At 42.2% G+C, this 18,529-nt stretch overlaps 1 protein-coding gene across 1 annotated transcript in view; it reads right to left on the bottom strand.

Annotated features, from left to right (window-relative positions):
- Positions 1–1,049: 1,049 nt before the first annotated feature.
- LOC113163979 (NLR family CARD domain-containing protein 3-like) overlaps positions 1,050–18,529 on the bottom strand; it is a 33,230-nt gene continuing 15,750 nt past the window's right edge. Inside the window, 6 exon segments of the mRNA XM_033326309.1 lie at positions 1,050–1,394; positions 1,396–1,523; positions 1,683–1,729; positions 3,960–4,133; positions 4,500–4,673; positions 14,654–14,827. Of these exon segments, the coding sequence (XP_033182200.1) occupies positions 1,140–1,394; positions 1,396–1,523; positions 1,683–1,729; positions 3,960–4,133; positions 4,500–4,673; positions 14,654–14,827 (952 nt within the window). The 3' untranslated portion in view covers positions 1,050–1,139.

An 18,529-nucleotide genomic window follows, 5' to 3' on the forward strand; every position in this document is an offset into this window, starting at 1 on the left:
AATAACAACTTTATTGTCCCCATAGGGCAATTGTTTGTGTAGCAGTACAGTAACAAAAGACACAGATAAAACAAGACAACGTAACATAAATGAAGAAATAAATGCTCACACTGTCACCATAATCTCTTTAAAATCTGTTACTTCTGGCTACTTTAATGTGTTCACATTAAAAACAGGTCCTTGAAGTACCCAAAATGGGCCTGTACCCTGCTGAAAAACCCTGTAGCGGCAATCTGAAAATGTACGTGAACAAACCCTCTCAAAAGCAACCGGTTCAGCAGTCCCACAAGTTCCAGAATATATGAGCAGCAAACCAACAAGACAAAACACATGGTGCTGATAATTACAACATTTATGGTGTGAAACGTAGAATGAGGCCCAGGTTTAGGTCACAGACTAAATCAGTCCATCTTCGAGCTTTAGTTCTGAATCCAGCAGCCATGAACTACATGCACCCACATATACTGAACCTCTACGTCATAAACAAATGTTTAGATCCTGAGAGGATGGAGGAAGAAGAGAAAATTTTGTGTTTGTCCACAAGTCCAAAAGGTGAGCGATGTCCGTGTTTTGTGCTCTGCTGCCACCTTTATGCTGTTTGTAGACTGAGTCTGCTGCAGCCAGGAAAAGCAATATTGGACTGTGAGTGTTCAGTCGGGGCCGTTGTGTGCAGTGTTTGGACTAAACCTGAGCAATGATTGGGTCCCTGAGATTCAACATTTTGACTGTGAACTCTGAATGGACTTGTTTTTACAAAATGGATGAAGTACAATTTTAACATACTCAATAGTCTGGGAGCAGTATCTTAGCTGTTCCTAGGACTGCACTTTGGAGCCACTCTACCAGTTTGGTAGTTACAGCCCCCAGTGTTCCTATCACCACCGGTACCACTTAGGCCTTCACCTTCCACATCTTTTCCAGCTCTTCTTTCAGCCCTTGGTACTTCTCGATCTTCTCGTGCTCCTTCTTCCTGATGTGGGATTGCTACATCTATCACTACAGCCTTGTTCTCCTTTTTGTCCACCACTACTATGTCAGGTTGGTTGGCCAATACCAGTTTGTCAGTCTGTATCTGGAAGTCCCACAGGATCTTAGCTCTGTCATCCCTTTATTTATTTATATATAATCAAGGGAAAGATTCACTTAACCATTTCAAAAAATTCATCCACCATGGGGGATGACCTAAATGTTCCTACTTTAGGACCCCTTACAGAGTAACGACCATCATAACAGTTTTGGCTCCAGGACTGATTGTTCTTTCCAAACCTGCATTCAGCACTGCCTCCTCTTCGACTAATTCCTCTGTAACTCACTGCTATTTCCACCCTTCCTCTGCATTCAACCTCCCAGTAACGGCGACCAGTCAGACCAGTACTACACAGCAGCTGAGCACACCAGTTGAAATCTGTCTGGATGATCAGGATATGACTGATCTTCCTCCACATACATCACCTTCCTGTTGTTGTCAGACAGTCGTAGTTTTCTGTTCACTGTGTTTGTGTCGATGGTGAGTTGACAGAAATCTGATGAGAGAACAAGACACAATCCAGCTGCAGTTATTAATCTATCATCAGTTTGATGAGGACTCATGACATCAGGGATTTGAAGGAGTGATGTGACAGTTTGAAGATGGTTGAATGTTGCTGCTTTGTTTTCATCAGTCTCATTAAAAACACACTTACACTTCCTCAGACCTGGTCTCAACCATTGGACTCCACCAGGCTCCACCCTGAAAGGAAGAGGGGGGGAAATAAATCTGATCTGAAGATGTAAGAAAAACTAAATACCTTCTTAAACTGAGAATATCTGACCATAAAGAAGCTACTAGAAACTGAAATGTTGATGCAAAACATTCCAGCTTTTCATCATCTTAAGCTGAAGAGTTTAAGATACCTAGTGTCAAAAGTTTTACTTTTGACACTAGGACACTTGAACTAAGCCTGTATTTTAAATTTTGTTTTTGCCTCTTTTTACAGATGTAAAAACAAAAAGTGGAACAGTTTGTTGTGCATGTAAATCGAGACGAGAGATTGTTACATACACAGGCCAAAGCTATTTTAATCACTTATTAATTTGGTCAGTTACGTAGCAGAGGGGGTTGTAAATCATTTTCAGTTGCTTTTGTTAAATAGATGGGCAACAATGAGACGACCCCCAATACAGGATTGGATTTACAGGTAGAGGCCACTGACATTTTTTCTCTCCTCATCTTTTCTGACAGTTTTTCACTAGTTTTACATTTGAGTAGGGTCACTGTCACTACTGGTAGCATGAGGTGATACCTAGACCCTACCTACAGAGGTTGAACAGACAGTCCAACTCCAGGATGTCACATCAGTACGTGCTGTTGTCAGAAGGTTTGTAGTGTCTCCCAGCACAGTCTCAAGAGCACAGAGAAGATTCCAGGAGATAGTTACTCTACAAAAGCTGGACAGGGCCGTAGAAGGTCCTTAACCCATGAACAGGACCGGTATCTGCTCTTTTGTGCAAGGAGGAACGAGATGAGCATTGTCAGAGTCCTACAAAATAACCTCCAGCAGGCCACTGGTATGAATGTCTCTAACCAAAAAATCTGAAATACACTTCATGAGGGTGTCCTGAGGGCCTGACGTTCTCTTATGGGTCCTGTGCTCACTGCCTGGTACCATGGAACTTGATTGATTGATTAGCCATAGAACGCTAGAACTGGCAGACCTGCAACTGGGCCCCTATGCTTTTCACAGATGAGAGCAGGTTCATCCTGAACACATGTGACAGACATGAAACATCTGGAGAAGCTGTGGAGAACATTATGCTGCCTGTTACATCACTTAGCATGACCAGTTTGGGGGTGGGTCAGTGATGGTCTTGGGAGGCATGTCAATGGAGGGACACACAGACCTTTACAGGCTAGACAACAGCAACCTTAGTGTCATTAGGTATCGGGATGAAATCCTTGGACCTACTGTCTGACTCTACACTACTGTAGTAGGTCTTGGGTTGCTCTTGGTTACAACAATGCCTGGCCTCACATGGTGAAAGTATGCTGGCAATTCCTGGAGGATGAATGAATTGATACCATTAACTGACCCCGACATTCGCCTGACCTAATTCCAACAGAACACCTCTGGAACATTATGTTTTGGTCCATCCAATGCTACTAGTTTGCACCTCAGACTGTCCGGGAGCTTAGTGACGCCCTCCTCCAGATCTCAGACTCCATCCATCGCCTCATTAGGACAAGCGTGTGTGGGCCAAACAAAGTAGGGGACATATTGCCGCTACTACGAGGTTGGTCTTGTCCAACGACACCTCGGCAAGTAGCTAGGAGGAACTGGGAACTTAACCACTCACCCTAGGGTTCGTAGGTGAACCACCTGAGCTACTGCCGCCCCTAAATGATGTGGTATCCTTTAATTCGTAATACATCACCTCGTCCATATAGGTATAGATAACATGATTCTATCTGATGTGTTTTCAAAGTGTTTCTTTAATGTTTTTTGAGCAGTGTTTTAACTGGAAATACCACGTTGTGGTTGTATGCATTTGCCAACCAGTGAAGCTGTACTTCACATACTTGTCTGTAAAATCTCACATTCTAATCAGCTTGTGCATGATTTCAAATAATTGGTTTGCCAGATGTTATGAAATTTCATCCAGATGTTTCTGACGCATACAGCTGATATACATGAGGTCACAGTAACCTTTTGAAATTCTCTTAAGGCACCAAGATATTGCATTGACAACAATGACAAAGAAGTATGGTCAGACAGAAAAATATTTGATCAGTTACCAGCAGTTACTAATTTTTTGTTGATTTTGATTTCTGGTAAATAAATTGCATATAGATGTCCCTCTGGTGCTAGAATTTATTGTGCTATTACTGTATTTACTAAAATACAATATTTACTTAAAGTTTACTTTATGTTTGTCCCACCTTGTCTGGTATAAGTGGAGTAAATGAGGCCATCTGTTCATACCTGAGGTTGTCCAGTGTCCATCCTGGAACCTCCAGTCCAGCAGACAAGAGCTTAACCCCTGAATGTCCAGGATAATTGTAGCTTAGGTCCAGTTCTCGGAGATGGGAGGGGTTGGAGGACAGAGCTGAGGCCAGATGAGCACAGCCTTCCTCAGTGATCATACAACCTGACAGTCTGCAGACACACACACACGCAGGAGGTGGTGGTTCACAGTATCAAAGGGTGCAGATAGTGTTTCAGTGTTAAAGTAGCTACCAAACACAATGGGAACTAGACTGCTTGAGAAATCATATCTGAATAATACAATAGTACATATAAACACAAATTTAAAATAAGTGGTAAAAATCATCTGTGGTATGATTGGAAAAAAATAACCTTGAAAAGTGATTCTCTGAGTCCAGAATGTACAGCTGAGGTTTAGCAAAAGGTCCAATCATATTAACAGACATACTTCTACTTGTTGATGTTGTTGGTTGATAATGCAGTAATGTAAGCCAGATTTAAACTTCCTAGCAGTTTAACATTTCCTATAAATCTAACCTAAGTGTTTCCAATGTACAGTGTGGACTCTCCAATCCAGCAGACAGCAACTTCACTCCTGAATCCAGCAGGTCATTGTTACTCAGGTCCAGCTCTCTCAGACTAGAGTACTGGGATCTGAGAACTGAGGACAAAGCTTCACAACTTGTCTCTGAGATGTTACAACCAGCCAATCTGGGGAAGGAAAAAATAAACAACTTATTTTCTCTCTAGCTGAAACAGCTGTAACACATGTTACTGAATACATCCAACTGACAAGATACTTACAGAACACTTTTTGAGAGTTTGACCACCGGCAGCAGCCTCAGAAGAGCCTCCTCTGAAGTACAGTATTTCTTCAGGTCAAACACGTCCAGATCTTTTTCGGATGACAACAGGATGAAGGCCAGAGCTGACCATTGAGCAGGAGAGAGTTTTTCTGTAACGAGTCTTCCTGATCTCAGGTACTGTTGGATCTCCTCCACTAGAGAACCATCATTCAGTTCATTCAGACAGTGGAACAGGTTGATGCTTTTCTCTGCTGAAAGATTCTCACCGATCTTCTTCTTGATGTACTGGACTGTTCTCTGATTGGTCTCTGAGTCACTTTCGGTCTGTGTCATCAGACCTGATTGGTCTGCAGGGAAAGACCAAGGAGGAAGCGGAGAAACAAGTCCAGGTGTCCATTTGAACTCTTTAAGGCTTTTTTCACAGCACTCTGGTAAAAAGGTTTCAATGTAGATTTATCCTTTCTTATTTTGGATTTCTGATAGTTTAAATGTTCATCTATCAGCAGATTGACTCCAGAGTTGATGTAGGTCAGATGGACATGAAGAGCAGCCAGAAACTCCTGAACACTCAGATGGACGAAGCAGAACACCTTGTCCTCGTACAGTCCTCTCTCCTCTTTAAAGATCTGTGTGAACACTCCTGAGTACACTGAGGCTGCTCTGATATCGATGCCACACTCTGTCAGGTCGGATTCATAGAAGATCAGGTTTCCTTTCTGCAGCTGCTCAAAAGCCAGTTTTCCCAGAGACCCGATCATCTTCCTGCTCTCTGGACTCCAGTGTGGATCTGTCCCAGCTCCTCCATCATACTTGATGTTCTTCACTTTGGTCTGAACCACCAGGAAGTGGATGTACATCTCAGTCAGGGTCTTGGGCAGCTCTCCTCCCTCTCTGGTTTTCAACACATCCTCCAGAACTGTAGCAGTGATCCAGCAGAAGACTGGGATGTGACACATGATGTGGAGGCTTCGTGATGTCTTGATGTGGGAGATGATTCTTCTGGCCTGCTCCTCATCTCTGAACCTCTTCCTGAAGTACTCCTCCTTCTGTGGGTCAGTGAACCCTCTGACCTCTGTCACCATGTCAACACACCCAGGAGGGATCTGATTGGCTGCTGCAGGTCGTGTGGTTATCCAGAGGCGAGCAGAGGGAAGCAGGTTTCCCCTGATCAGGTTTGTCAGCAGCACATCCACTGAGGTGGACTCTGTCACATCAGTCAGGACCTGATTGTTGTGGAAGTCCAGAGGAAGTCGACACTCATCCAGACCGTCCAAGATGAACACAACCTGGAACTGTTCAAACCTGCAGATTCCTGCTTCTTTGGTTTCAGTAAAGAAGTGATGAACAAGTCCCACCAAGCTGAACTTTTTCTCTTTCAGCACATTCAGCTCTCTGAAGGTCAATGGAAATGTGAACTGTATGTCCTGGTTGGCTTTGTCTTCAGCCCAGTCCAGAGTGAACTTCTGTGTTAAGACTGTTTTCCCAATGCCAGCCACTCCCTTTGTCATCACTGTTCTGATTGGTTCCTCTCTTCCAGGTACAGGTTTAAAGAGGTCTTCATGTCTGATGGTTGTTTCTGGTCTGTCTGGTTTCCTGGATGCTGTTTCAATCTGTCTGACCTCATGTTCATCATTGACCTCTCCAGTCCCTCCCTCTGTGATGTAGAGCTCTGTGTAGATCTGGTTCAGAAGGGTTGGGTTTCCTGCTTTAGCGATCCCCTCAAACACACACTGGAACTTCTTCTTTAGGTAACATTTAAGTGTATGCTGACAAACTACAACCGAGGTTCCTGAATTAAAATACAACAAATAATCAGCACATAATTTTAGACAAATGTTGCTGTTAAGCTAGACCTTCTCTACAGTGACTTATTTAAACTATCTCCTGATGGTTGTGGAATCTGTCTTAATCTTACTTGATCTACCTACAGCCTTTAATACTATGGACCACCAGGTCCAAAATCTAACTTTCGCTGTCTATACATTGGCATGCTGCAGGACTCAATTCTTAGACCTCTACTTCTTTCCATCTATACTACATCCCTATTTCTTATCATTACCGTGCTGACAGCATACAGGTTTTTCCCTGATGACTCCTGATGACACCTGATGACACCTGGTGACTCTAGTATCTCATTAGGCATCTCTGCCTGTCTCTCTGACACCTTTACGGAGATCACTAAGGGTCACAGTTTTAAAAATTGTTCGGAGCTACTTTTGCGTTCCCCGTTAAATCTTTTGGGCTACCCAGTTTTTACATTTCCCGCAGCACTTTATTGCCTACACCTCTACTGAGTGATTCATATAGTTTTTAACCATAATGAGCTAATGTGGACAATCAGAATCATAACAACTGGAGCACGGATATGGCTACAGTCACAATCAGCAGCTCCATCCCAGCTGTAATTCCAGCTATAGTTTGTCTCAATCAGCTTCAGCAGTGCTGTTTATATCCTCTGTTAACTGTCTCCATCTCTGAGTTACAGTGATACTGCTGCTCAGCAGCCACAGCTAAGGGTAAACCCACTCTCTGTGGCCACAGCCAGGGGGGTTTACTGCAGGATACAGGCTATACTATCAGAATCAATCGCTACGCAAGGGAGATAATGTAAATGTTTTGCAAGGTAACACATAAGTAGCTCTGAAAAAAATAAAAGTGTCTCACAAATGACTAAATGTAAGGTTGGTTTAATTGCAGTGAGGTAGATAAAAATGTAGTTGCTAATTAGCTAACATTCCATGTTAAGATTTAACAACAATCAAAACATATTGAATGTGACCACTGTACATAGTTAGCACAACGAGCATCACATATGCACTGGGCCAGTAGTGTCTGGATGCCACAAAGGTAGGAGCAAGGCTTGTACAGAGAAAATGTAGTGCTTGTTGTTGTGCTTAGTGTTACATACAGATGTATAGTAAGGTAAATATGTGGCCCCAAAGTGATTTGTTTCTCAGACTGATGTTTTGATCAAATTAAAGAGACATTCTTCATTAACTGAGCACTTTGTTAATGTGGTGACAGTATAAGAGCTGAAAATACTGCTTTGCTTTATTTCTTCCTACACAATTTGCTGGTCAGAACATGGGTCCTCTACAGTTAGTGAACAGTTTGGAGGTGTACTTCATATTTTCAGCTTTGCCTATATTACTCCATATATCATACAGCAATGTTGTAGGGTAGGTAATCTTTACATCTGTAAAACCTACCAACTTCTACAAACTAATGACATGTGCGAGTATACAATCAACATTGAAAGTTGTCAATGTCCAATTTCAAATAAACTGTTACAGACCCCATATGTTTAATTTACCCAAACAATCTTTAATCTCCATCTCCCATGACATCAGTAAATGTCTCATGTCTTCATGATGTTAAATATTTCTAGAAATCCTCTTACTGCGCTGCAGACAGTCAGCCAGCTCCTCCTGCTTCATTCTCCTCAGGAAGTTCAGTGTGATCTTCAGAAATGCCTCTCTGCTGCTCCTCCTCTGCTCTTCATCCTCACCATACAACACCTCTTCATCCTCCTTCTGACTCTCTAAGCATTCTGGGTAATCTGGACTTAGAACCTTCTGGATCTTCTTCAGCTCGTTCTTCACAAAAGTGACAATGTTCTCCTCCAGCAGCTGGAACAGAAACTATATGAATGACACAATCCAACTGAACTCATGGAGCCAAACATCAGATCCATGTTGGACAGACTGAAAATCCACTGGTCTAAAAAGTGCAGCATGGAGATTATTATGAACACAACAGATGGAAAAGTAGAAGATGGACATGTACAGTCCAGGTCTGTTGGATGCTGCTGGGCAGACTGACCACTGGGAACCTCTGAGCTCTCCTGGTCCACTCTGTGAAGGAATCATCAAGAATGAGCTCACAGTATGTCTGTCCACCCAGAGACACACACAAGGTGAAAGTCCATGAAGACAGATTTTATGTGAAAAGGGACTCTCTTTAGTGGTAAAGGTTTAGTAGCACTACTGACTGCACTGAGAATCAATAGCTCAGTTTGTAGCTTCCAGCTTACCTTGTTGCACCAGAGGGCTGTTCTTCAAATTTGATCAGAATGTCTTTTGACCTGTCACCCTTGAAAGAAACACAACTACAGCTGAAACTGAAATGACAAATATTATTTACTGACTGTCACATCACTTGAAATTAGAAATTAGAATTTGTCTGAACATTTTGTTTTGTGAAAGTGTGGTGTAAGATTTTGACTGTTTGGGCCTAACTGCAAATACAATATATTGTGGTACTTTTATGAATTTAAATAACAATTCCAGACCTGTATGACTAATAAGAAATGGTATGTATGACAGATCAACATTTATATGTTACAGTGTCTGCAGAGAAAGCTTTATGGGTTGTCGGAGCTTTAATGTTTCTGAGCTGGCAGCCACAATCAAACTGTGGATATTGGAGTTATATGACTTTACTTGTTAAATATCTATGTGCAGGTTCAAAAGAACCTGTTGTCTGATGAAATCAAATAATACAAACCCTAATAATAAATAGAAATGATACCAATACATATTTATTAACATGAAAAATATTGTCCGGGCACAGCCCAACGGAGCAATGTTGACCCGCCTTCCCATAGGCCCACCACCCGCTGGAAGAAGCATAAGGTGCTGGTGCAATGTGAACTGGCTGGCAGTTGTGGGAGGTGCCTTGGCGACCCAATCCTTGGACAAGGTGGACGAGAGAGTCACTTCCCTGGTCCTTGGATAGGGAATAGGTCTCTCGTTATTTGTGTCTACGGGCCAATTAGCAATGCAGAGTACCCGGCTTTCTTGGGATCACTGGAAGGGCTACTGGAAAGTGCTACAACTGGGGAGTGCATCTTTCTGCTGGGGGATTTCAATGCACACATGGGCAATGACAGTTACAGTTGACTGGGCGTGATGACGGTCTGTTGGGAACGTCTGGTGGAACCCTGTGCCAGAGGGGTCTATAACTCCCACCTCTGGGAGAGCTCCAACCAGATCCCCAGGGAGACTGGGGACATTGAGTCTGAATAGACCATGTTCTCCATTATCAATGTGGCTGTTCAGAGCTGTGGACGAAAGGTCTCTGATGATTGTCGTCCGGGTGCCCACCACCAGAAGGAGCATTATAGGTTGTAAATGTTCTGCACTTATATAGCACTTTTCTACCTAACTGGTACTCAAAGCGCTTTACACTGCATCTCACTCACCCATTCGCACACACAAGCACACACACACTCACACACCAATGGCTGAGCTGCTATGCAGCTGACCTGTCTCACCGGGGGCAACTTGGGGGCTCATTATCTTGCCCAGGGACACTGGCATGTGACATGGCATATAGCAGACAACTGCTCTACCTATTGAGCCACAGTCACCTTTATTGTAGGGCTTGGTGGGCTTGTGGGACTCCTTAGGCAACTCATGGGAATTTGCAGGCCAAGCGTGCTGCAGCCTGGGTGGTTGCAGAAGGAAAACTCAGACCTTGGTCAGCCTCTAAAAGATTCTGGCAAACTGTAAGGTGCCTCAGGAAAGAGAAGCAGTGCTCTGCCAATACCTTTTACAGGGGAATTGGGGAGCTGGTGACCTCAACTGGGGACATTGTCAGACAGTGAAAGGATTTTTTTCAGAATCTGCACAAACCCAGCTAACAGGCCTTCTGCAGAGCAAGCAGAGCCTGGGGACTCAGAGGTGGGTTCGTCCATCACCCTGGCTAAAGTCATTGAGGTAGTCAGAAAGCTATTCGGCGGCAAGGCACCAAGGGTAGCTAAGATTCGCCCTGAGCACTTTAAGTCTCTGGATGTTGTAGGGCTGTCATGGCTGACACCCTTTGCAGCATTGCATGGTGGTTGGGGACAGTGCCACTGGACTGGCAGACTGGGGAATACCTCTGCGTTCCCCCGGAAGGATGAGTCTGAGGAGAGGAAAGTCTGGGCGCCCCTGCTTAGACTGCTGTCCCCATGACCCGGCTAAACAGAAGATGGATGGATAATTATTAAAAAAATAAATTCAACCTTTTGGCAGATTAACAATATCTTTTAAAAGAAACGTCATTTTTGAGTCATTGTTCTTGACTCTTGTTCCAGGTTCGAATTCAGGTGCAGGTATAGCACAGTCTAGTGTGTTTTTGTTCTGGGATTCAGCAGTAACTATCTTACTTCTTACCTCCCATTAACGAATTGTCTGAAAGCAAGAGGAGGCTCTCTTGACTGGTCACTCATCATTGACATACAGCTGAGTTTAGGTTCTGTTTTTTGATCATTGTCAGGTTCAGGTTCAAGTCCAGGAAAGTCTGGTCTCTTTATCACTAGGCTGGAACACAACACACAAAACTTTTAATGTGAATAATGATGGAACAGTGATTGTTGGAGCTGAGCTTTGACATAGAGAAGAGTCAGAGTGGTTTTAGAGGGAGGGACTCCCTCCTTTCTGTCCTCAAACTGATCCATGCTGCTGAATCCACATCAGCTCACACACACTTTCTACTTTCATGTGGAGAGGAAACACAAATCATTGATGTGCTGTGAAAACTGAAATCTTCCTTTCCATCATTTCTCCTGGACAAAGATCAGCTGCTCCTCCACTGATTGGCTCTTCTTTCCTCTTTCATATCAGTGTCAGTTGAAAGTCAGTTTTACCTAAATACCCCATTTGTCCTACAGAACAGCTTAAACTCAAAGATGCTAGTTGGCCATTAAGCACGAACTACCATTTTCAGATCTTTCCGTAGCTTTTCTAAAAGGTTTAAATTCAGGATTTTTACTTTGTTCAGGAAGATTTTGTCTTTATTGCAGTATTTTCAACATGAACATGATTCTGAAGACACTCATACAATGAAAGGACACCTATGGAAGGGTGAAGTAAACACAGTATTGAAAAACCCAAAATTTGTCTGGAAGTTGAGTCATAGCAACTAGACTTCCTTCTTGTTAGGTTAAAACATGGAACTACTCATCCAAGTAGTCTGTTTCAGTCTGAAGAAAAACAAGTCTGAAAATCTTGACAAACCTACAACACAGGCTTGTGAGGTAGTCACCTGGAATGGTTTTACAACATCCAGCAGGAGTTCTCAGAGGTGTTGAATTCTTGTTGGCAGCTTTTCCTTTCCTTCCTTTATCTGAGACTCAATATTCTAATGTCTACTTTATCAGCTGTTTCTACAGGAACCAACACTACACAGTTTGTCCTAACAAAATAAACAAGGAAACTTTAAGAGAGGAAAATACTGAAAATGTCACTTACGTTTCTTTTACATGGAGAAAACGAGCTGCTTCACAAACATCAGAAGAACTGAAACTAAACTTTGAACAGGATGCGATGGGGACACAATCACATGATAGAGACTTCCCTCTAATAAAAAATGAATAATGAAGACATTTTCATAAATGTTAGGGTTAAGACTTTATATTCTTCACCCTTCTGCCTCTGGCTTTGAGCTGACGTTTTACCTTTACGTAGCTCTGACAGCACTTTGTTTTAAGAAAGACACTCTTAGTCCTGTGACCAGTCAGGCTGCACTTCTTCATTTCACAAAATTAGGATTACTTACAGATTACATTTGTTTAAAGCAGCTGTTGAAAGATTAGTTCGTGCAAAAGTGGCAAACTCCAACAAGCATGTTAGCAAATGACCTGTATGTAGAATTCAAGGTTTTTGGCTGTTGTATGAAACCAAATGGTTAAACAGACAATTTGTAACATTACGTTTACACTACAATCAACCTAGAGATATAGACATATAGGCTCCAGATCTAATTACTTGTTCAAAGAGACTCTGCTATGCTACACTCAACACAGAGACACTTTATAGTTCCTCAGAGATACTGAAGAAGTAGAATTGCAGAACACAAACCCAGGATAAAGAGGTTCTGTGAATGTGGTGTTGAAGGTGTGGAGGTGAATCAGTTTGTTAGAGGAGACTCTGTAGAAGGACAGAGTCCCAGCAGGACAGTCCAGGTACACTGCTACTCTGCTAGAGTCAGAGTCAGAAAAGGAGGTAGAGGAGGATATTCCATTGTTATTGTGCCAAGCACAGTAAGCACCACCAGAGCAGAGCATCAGACTCCAGGACTGATCGTTCCATCCAAACACACAGTGTTGACTCTCTCCTCTCCTGTTGATTCTCCTGTAACTCACTGATATAGAAACCCCTCCATTCCACTCGACCTCCCAGTAACAGCGACCAGTCAGACCATTACTACACAGTAGCTGAGGATATGGATCAAATCTGTCTGGATGATCAGGATATGACTGATCCTCCTCCACATATGTCACCTTCTCATTGTTGTCAGACAGTCGTAGTTTTCTGTTCACTGTGTTTGTGTCGATGGTGAGTTGACAGAAATCTGATGAGAGAACAAGACACAATCCAGCTGCAGTTATTAATCTATCATCAGTTTGATGAGGACTCATGACATCAGGGATTTGAAGGAGTGATGTGACAGTTTGAAGATGGTTGAATGTTGCTGCTTTGTTTTCATCAGTCTCATTAAAAACACACTTACACTTCCTCAGACCTGGTCTCAACCATCGGACTCCACCAGGCTCCACCCTGAAAGAAGGAGAGGGTCAGAGCAGAACATTCTGAGTATGAAGACATGGACGTTAACATGGTTCTAACATGGTTAAAAACTGCTAAAGAATAATTTCTACATTTTTAGAAATAAAGGTCACATGACTTTTAAGTTCAGCCACAAAGTTTAAACTTACAGTATTTTTACAATTTACTAATAATTACATTTTTCTTTTTCCAAGTGTCTGATGAGATTTTCTGTCATACAGATGCCCCAAAGGTGCTGGCAAATCCCTCCCTATGACACCATCTCTGAGCCACAGTGGCTCTATAACAGACAAAAAGACGCTGGTTTTCCCAGTAAATGTACATTTAAAAAACAACCTTATGGAATCCCGAAACTGCTGTTCACATTTCACCTTCTATCCAGAGGGTGTCATCAGTTCTCAATCTGTCATGATTCTAGCTTCGCTTCTGGTCTCATGCTCTTATTTTTTCCTGTTCTACTCTCCCCCAGCTTTGTTATTGACCTTTATTGATTTCACCTGTACCTTGTTTTTCTTTTTTAAGCACTACCGTGTTCACCACTTCCTTGCCAGATCTCAGACTTGTTATACTCTCCAGCCTTGTCTTGTTACCAGTACCAGAACTTGCCTTTGCCTCTGTCTTACATGAATTACTGAATTCTTTGCACTCTGTGTTTCTGGAACTCTGCTTTGCTCTCTAGTGCTGCCCCCTTTGGGTCCCCTGTTAACTCAGATCTCTGACTTGGATTTGGTTTTGTATACTTTGGATCTCTGAACTCAAACCAACATTACTTGCTGGTTGGTGCATTAATTGTCAACATTCACATAACCACGTGGTGGACGCCAACCCAGCATCCGCTATTTAGGTCCTTGAAACTGCAACTCCCAGAACCCCTTGCACTTTTCACCTCTTGCTGAAAACAGACCAGACTTCCCGTGCACTCCCTCTCAAAATCCAACACTCTCCATTCTCCACCGCCCCAGATCCATTCACCTCAGTCTCAGGGTCTCAATAAATTTACTTGGCTTAACTTGAAGGTGAAACATCTTGAAAAATGTAAAACAAGTTCAGTTGTCAATGAACAGCAATTTTAGAAAATCTTTACAGACACCTTTTTGAGTGGAAATAAATGTTGATCCCGATATAAAAGAGATGTTTAAATGTATATTCTCTGGCCCTACAGGCATTTTTGTACCGATATTAATGTAACATTTGATGACCTTCAGAGGTCACATCAGCCTAAACTGCATTAATTATTACAAACAACTAGCTTTATTTATTAGCGAAAATGTCTCCACTGATGCCTTTCTCTTGCAGCAGACATTGTCTGTGGCTGCAGTAGGCCTCTCCATACCTGAGAGTGTCCAGACTCCAGTGTGGATCCTCCAGTCCAACAGACAGCAGCTTCACTCCTGTGTCTCCTTCATGATTGTAGCTCAGGTCCAGTTCTCTCAGATGGGAGTGGTTGGAGCTCAGAGCTGAGGCCAAAAAAGCACAGCCTTCCTCTGTGATCAGACAGCCTGACAGTCTGCAGACACACAGAACAACACACATTCTCTGTGAATACTCAGAATTTTTTGTGTTAGTTTTCATGTTATTTATTCTGAGGATTTTAAATGACTATTTACATTTAGTCATTTAGCAGACGCTTTTATCCAAAGTGACTTACAAGTAAGGAACAAGGTAAGCAAACATAATCTAACTATAATCCTAAACACAACACACTTCAGTTTGAACTAGATCTCATAATAACTAAAATGACAACATTTTAACTCTGTGTCAAAAGGTTTAAAATACGCTTCTCTGCATCAAAATATCAACTCTGTCTCTCTATTGAATCTACTGAAGACTTCCCATCCAGCCATTATCTAAACCAACTCTAAGGGTTGTGTTGTGAGATCTGCTAGCTTAACTCTGTTAGCCATGGCTGCTTCTCCCTCTTCTTCTCCTGCTCTCTCTTGCTCAGTGTGTCATATGTTTAGTTTTTCCTCTGCCTCCTTTAGTGAGCAAGGAATTTGTAATAAATGTAGTTTATTTGCAGCTTTGGAGGCGAGGCTGACTGATTTGGAGACTCAGCTCCGCACCGTGGAAAACAAGCCAGCATATATCTCTCTGAATGAGTCGACCCCCTCACGTCACGTTAATTATCATGTTCCTAGAAGCACAGGTCGGGGTGGAGGAGTAGCAGCAATCTTCCACTCAAGTTTATCAACTTGAGACCTAAACATAGTTTGAATTCATGCTCAATAGGTAGAGCAGTTGACTGCCAATCGCAGGATTGGTGGTTCGATTCCCGGCTGCCACGTCACATGCCAAAGTGTCCTTGGGCAAGATACTGAACCCCTAGTTGCCCCTGGTGAGTCAGGTCAGCTGCAGCAGCTCTGCCATCGGTGTGTGAATGTGTGTGTGAATGGGTGAATGAGATGCAGTGTAAAGCGCTTTGAGTACCAGCTAGGTAGAAAAGCGCTATATAAGTGCAGACCATTTACCATTTACCATTCTTAGCCTCTCTGATCCTAACTGGAAAAATCAAAAACCAGTCCTGTTTGTTATTGTGTACCGTCCTCCTGTCCCTTACTCTGAGTTTTTAACTGAATTCTCAGAGTTTCTATCTGATTAGTGCAGATAAAGTCATTATAGTGGGTTGTTACAAAACGGACGGCGACGAACAAACAGGTAGGAACCAAAATGAGGTTTATTTAACAAAAGGGCAGCGGACACAGGGAACTAACACACACCAACAAAGTATCAAATAAAAGAGACCCGAAAACACGGTGAAGTACAAACAAAACCCTAAACAAACATACAAAGTGACAACTGAAAACACTGTGGAAACACAGGCAAAGACATAAACTAGAAACTAACAAACTATCCCGAAACAAGAACAAGGGACCAACGCTAACATAACACAAACAAACTCACAAAAGAAATACAAAGTAGCAAACAAAACACTGCAGAACGCAGGCTAAACAGGAACAGACATACTAAGCAAACAATACAAAGTAACAACGAAAATACCCTGCAAAAGGCAGGCACCTAGAAACTCACAAAAACAAAACTCACAGACGAAACCAAAGTCCAACAAACAGAAGTGAAGACCGGGGTGATCCAAAACAGCAGTGGAGTGACAAACTGATGTGGATCCAGTAGACGTGAGCAGCATGGATGAACGTCAACAAACCAGCAACAAACTGAGGACTGATGGGAGCTTATAAACCAGAGTGATGCACAGGTGAATCGAGTCAGTAATTAGTCCGGTGAGTGAGAGTGGAGAGTGGAGGAAGAGGAAGTTCATATATGGTGTCTGGCAGGAGAGTGAGCCACAAAACAAAAACCAAACCCACAGACAGGGGCCGAGGGAGGAATCGTAACAGTGGGTGACTTTAATATTCATGTAGATGTTGATGATAACTGCCTCAACACTGCATTTAAATCATTATTAGACTCCATTGGTTTTACCCAAAATGTAAATAAACCCACTCACTGTTTTAACCACACCCTTGATCTTATTCTGACATACGGTGTGGAAGTTGATCAGTTAATAGTTTTTCCCCAAAACCCTCTTTTATCTGACCATTTCTTAATTACATTTGAATTTACAGTACCAAACTTTACTAAACCTACAGATAAGATTCTCTACAGTAGATGTTTATGTGAAAATGCTGTTGACAAATTTAAGGAGCTGATTCCATCTTTTATTTCAGAGCCATGTACCAACACAGAGGAAGGCAGTTATTTCAACGTTACTCCAGCACAAGTGGACTATCTTGTTAATAGTACTGGTGCTTCACTCAGAACAATACTTGATACTGTTGCTCCTCTGAAAAAGAAACTAGTGAGTCAGAGGAAGTTAGTTCCATGGTACAATTCACAAATCCGTAGCTTAAAGCAGAAATCACGTAAGCTGGAAAGGAGGTGGCGTTCCACCAATTTAGATGAATATTGCCTAGCCTGGAAAGATAGTTTAATAATATATAAAAAAAAGCCCTGCGTGAAGCTAGAACTTCATATCACTCCTCATTAATAAAGGCAAATAAGAACAACCCTAGGTTTCTTTTCAGCACTGTAGCCAGGCTGACAAAGAGTCATAGCTCTGTTGAGCCTAGTATTCCCTCAACTCTCAGCAGCAATGACTTTATGATTTTATATATTATTTCTTTACAAATAAAATCATAACTATTAGAGAAAAAATTGATCAGATCCTCCCTGCATACAGCATGGACTGTACAACAACTCTAGATTCATTTGTAAGACCACGCTCGTACTTAGACTGCTTCCTCCCCGTAGATCATTCTGAATTAATTTCAGTAATGAATTCCTCTAAACCATCAACATGTCTCTTAGATCCCATCCCGACTAGACTCCTCAAGGATGTCTTACCTTTGATCAGCACGTCCATATTAGATCAGATCAATCTGTCTTTACAAATAGGCTACGTACCACAGGCTTTTAAGGTTGCTGTAGTCAAGCCCCTACTCAAAAAGCCTACTCTGGACTCAGGGGTCTTAGCGAATTATAGACCAATATCCAATCTGCCCTTTATCTCTAAAATCCTCGAAAAGATAGTTTCTAAGCAATTGTACGACCACCTGCGTAGCAATAACTTGTATGAAGATTTCCAGTCAGGATTTAGAGTACATCATAGTACAGAAACAGGACTGGTAAAGGTCACTAATGATCTTCTACTAGCATCAGACAATGGTCTACTCTCTATACTTGTCATGTTAGATCTCAGTGCTGCAGTCGACACTATAGATCACAACATTTTATTACACAGACTGGAACATGTCATTGGAATCAAAGGAACAGCACTAGAGTGGTTTAAATCGTATCTATCAGATAGATTTCAGTTTGTACACGTTAATGATGAATCTTTCATGCACAGCAAAGTCAGCTATGGAGTTCCACAGGGATCTGTGCTTGGACCGATTCTTTTCACTTTATATTTGTCCCCTTTAGGCAATATTATTAGGAAACACTCTATAAATTTCCATTGCTATGCAGATGATACCCAGCTATACTTATCTATGAAACCAGGAAAAACTAATCAATTAGTCAAACTTCAAGCTGCTTAAAAGACATAAAGACCTGGATGTCCTCCAATTTCTTTCTCCTAAATCCAGACAAGACAGAGGTTATACTGTTTGGACCAAAAAATCTCAGAGACATTATGTCTAATCACGTTCTCACCATTGATGACTTAGTTCTGGCCTCAAGTAATACTGTAAGA

Source organism: Anabas testudineus, chromosome 2 (assembly GCF_900324465.2).
Source record: "Anabas testudineus chromosome 2, fAnaTes1.2, whole genome shotgun sequence".
Taxonomy (NCBI): Eukaryota; Metazoa; Chordata; class Actinopteri; order Anabantiformes; family Anabantidae; genus Anabas; species Anabas testudineus.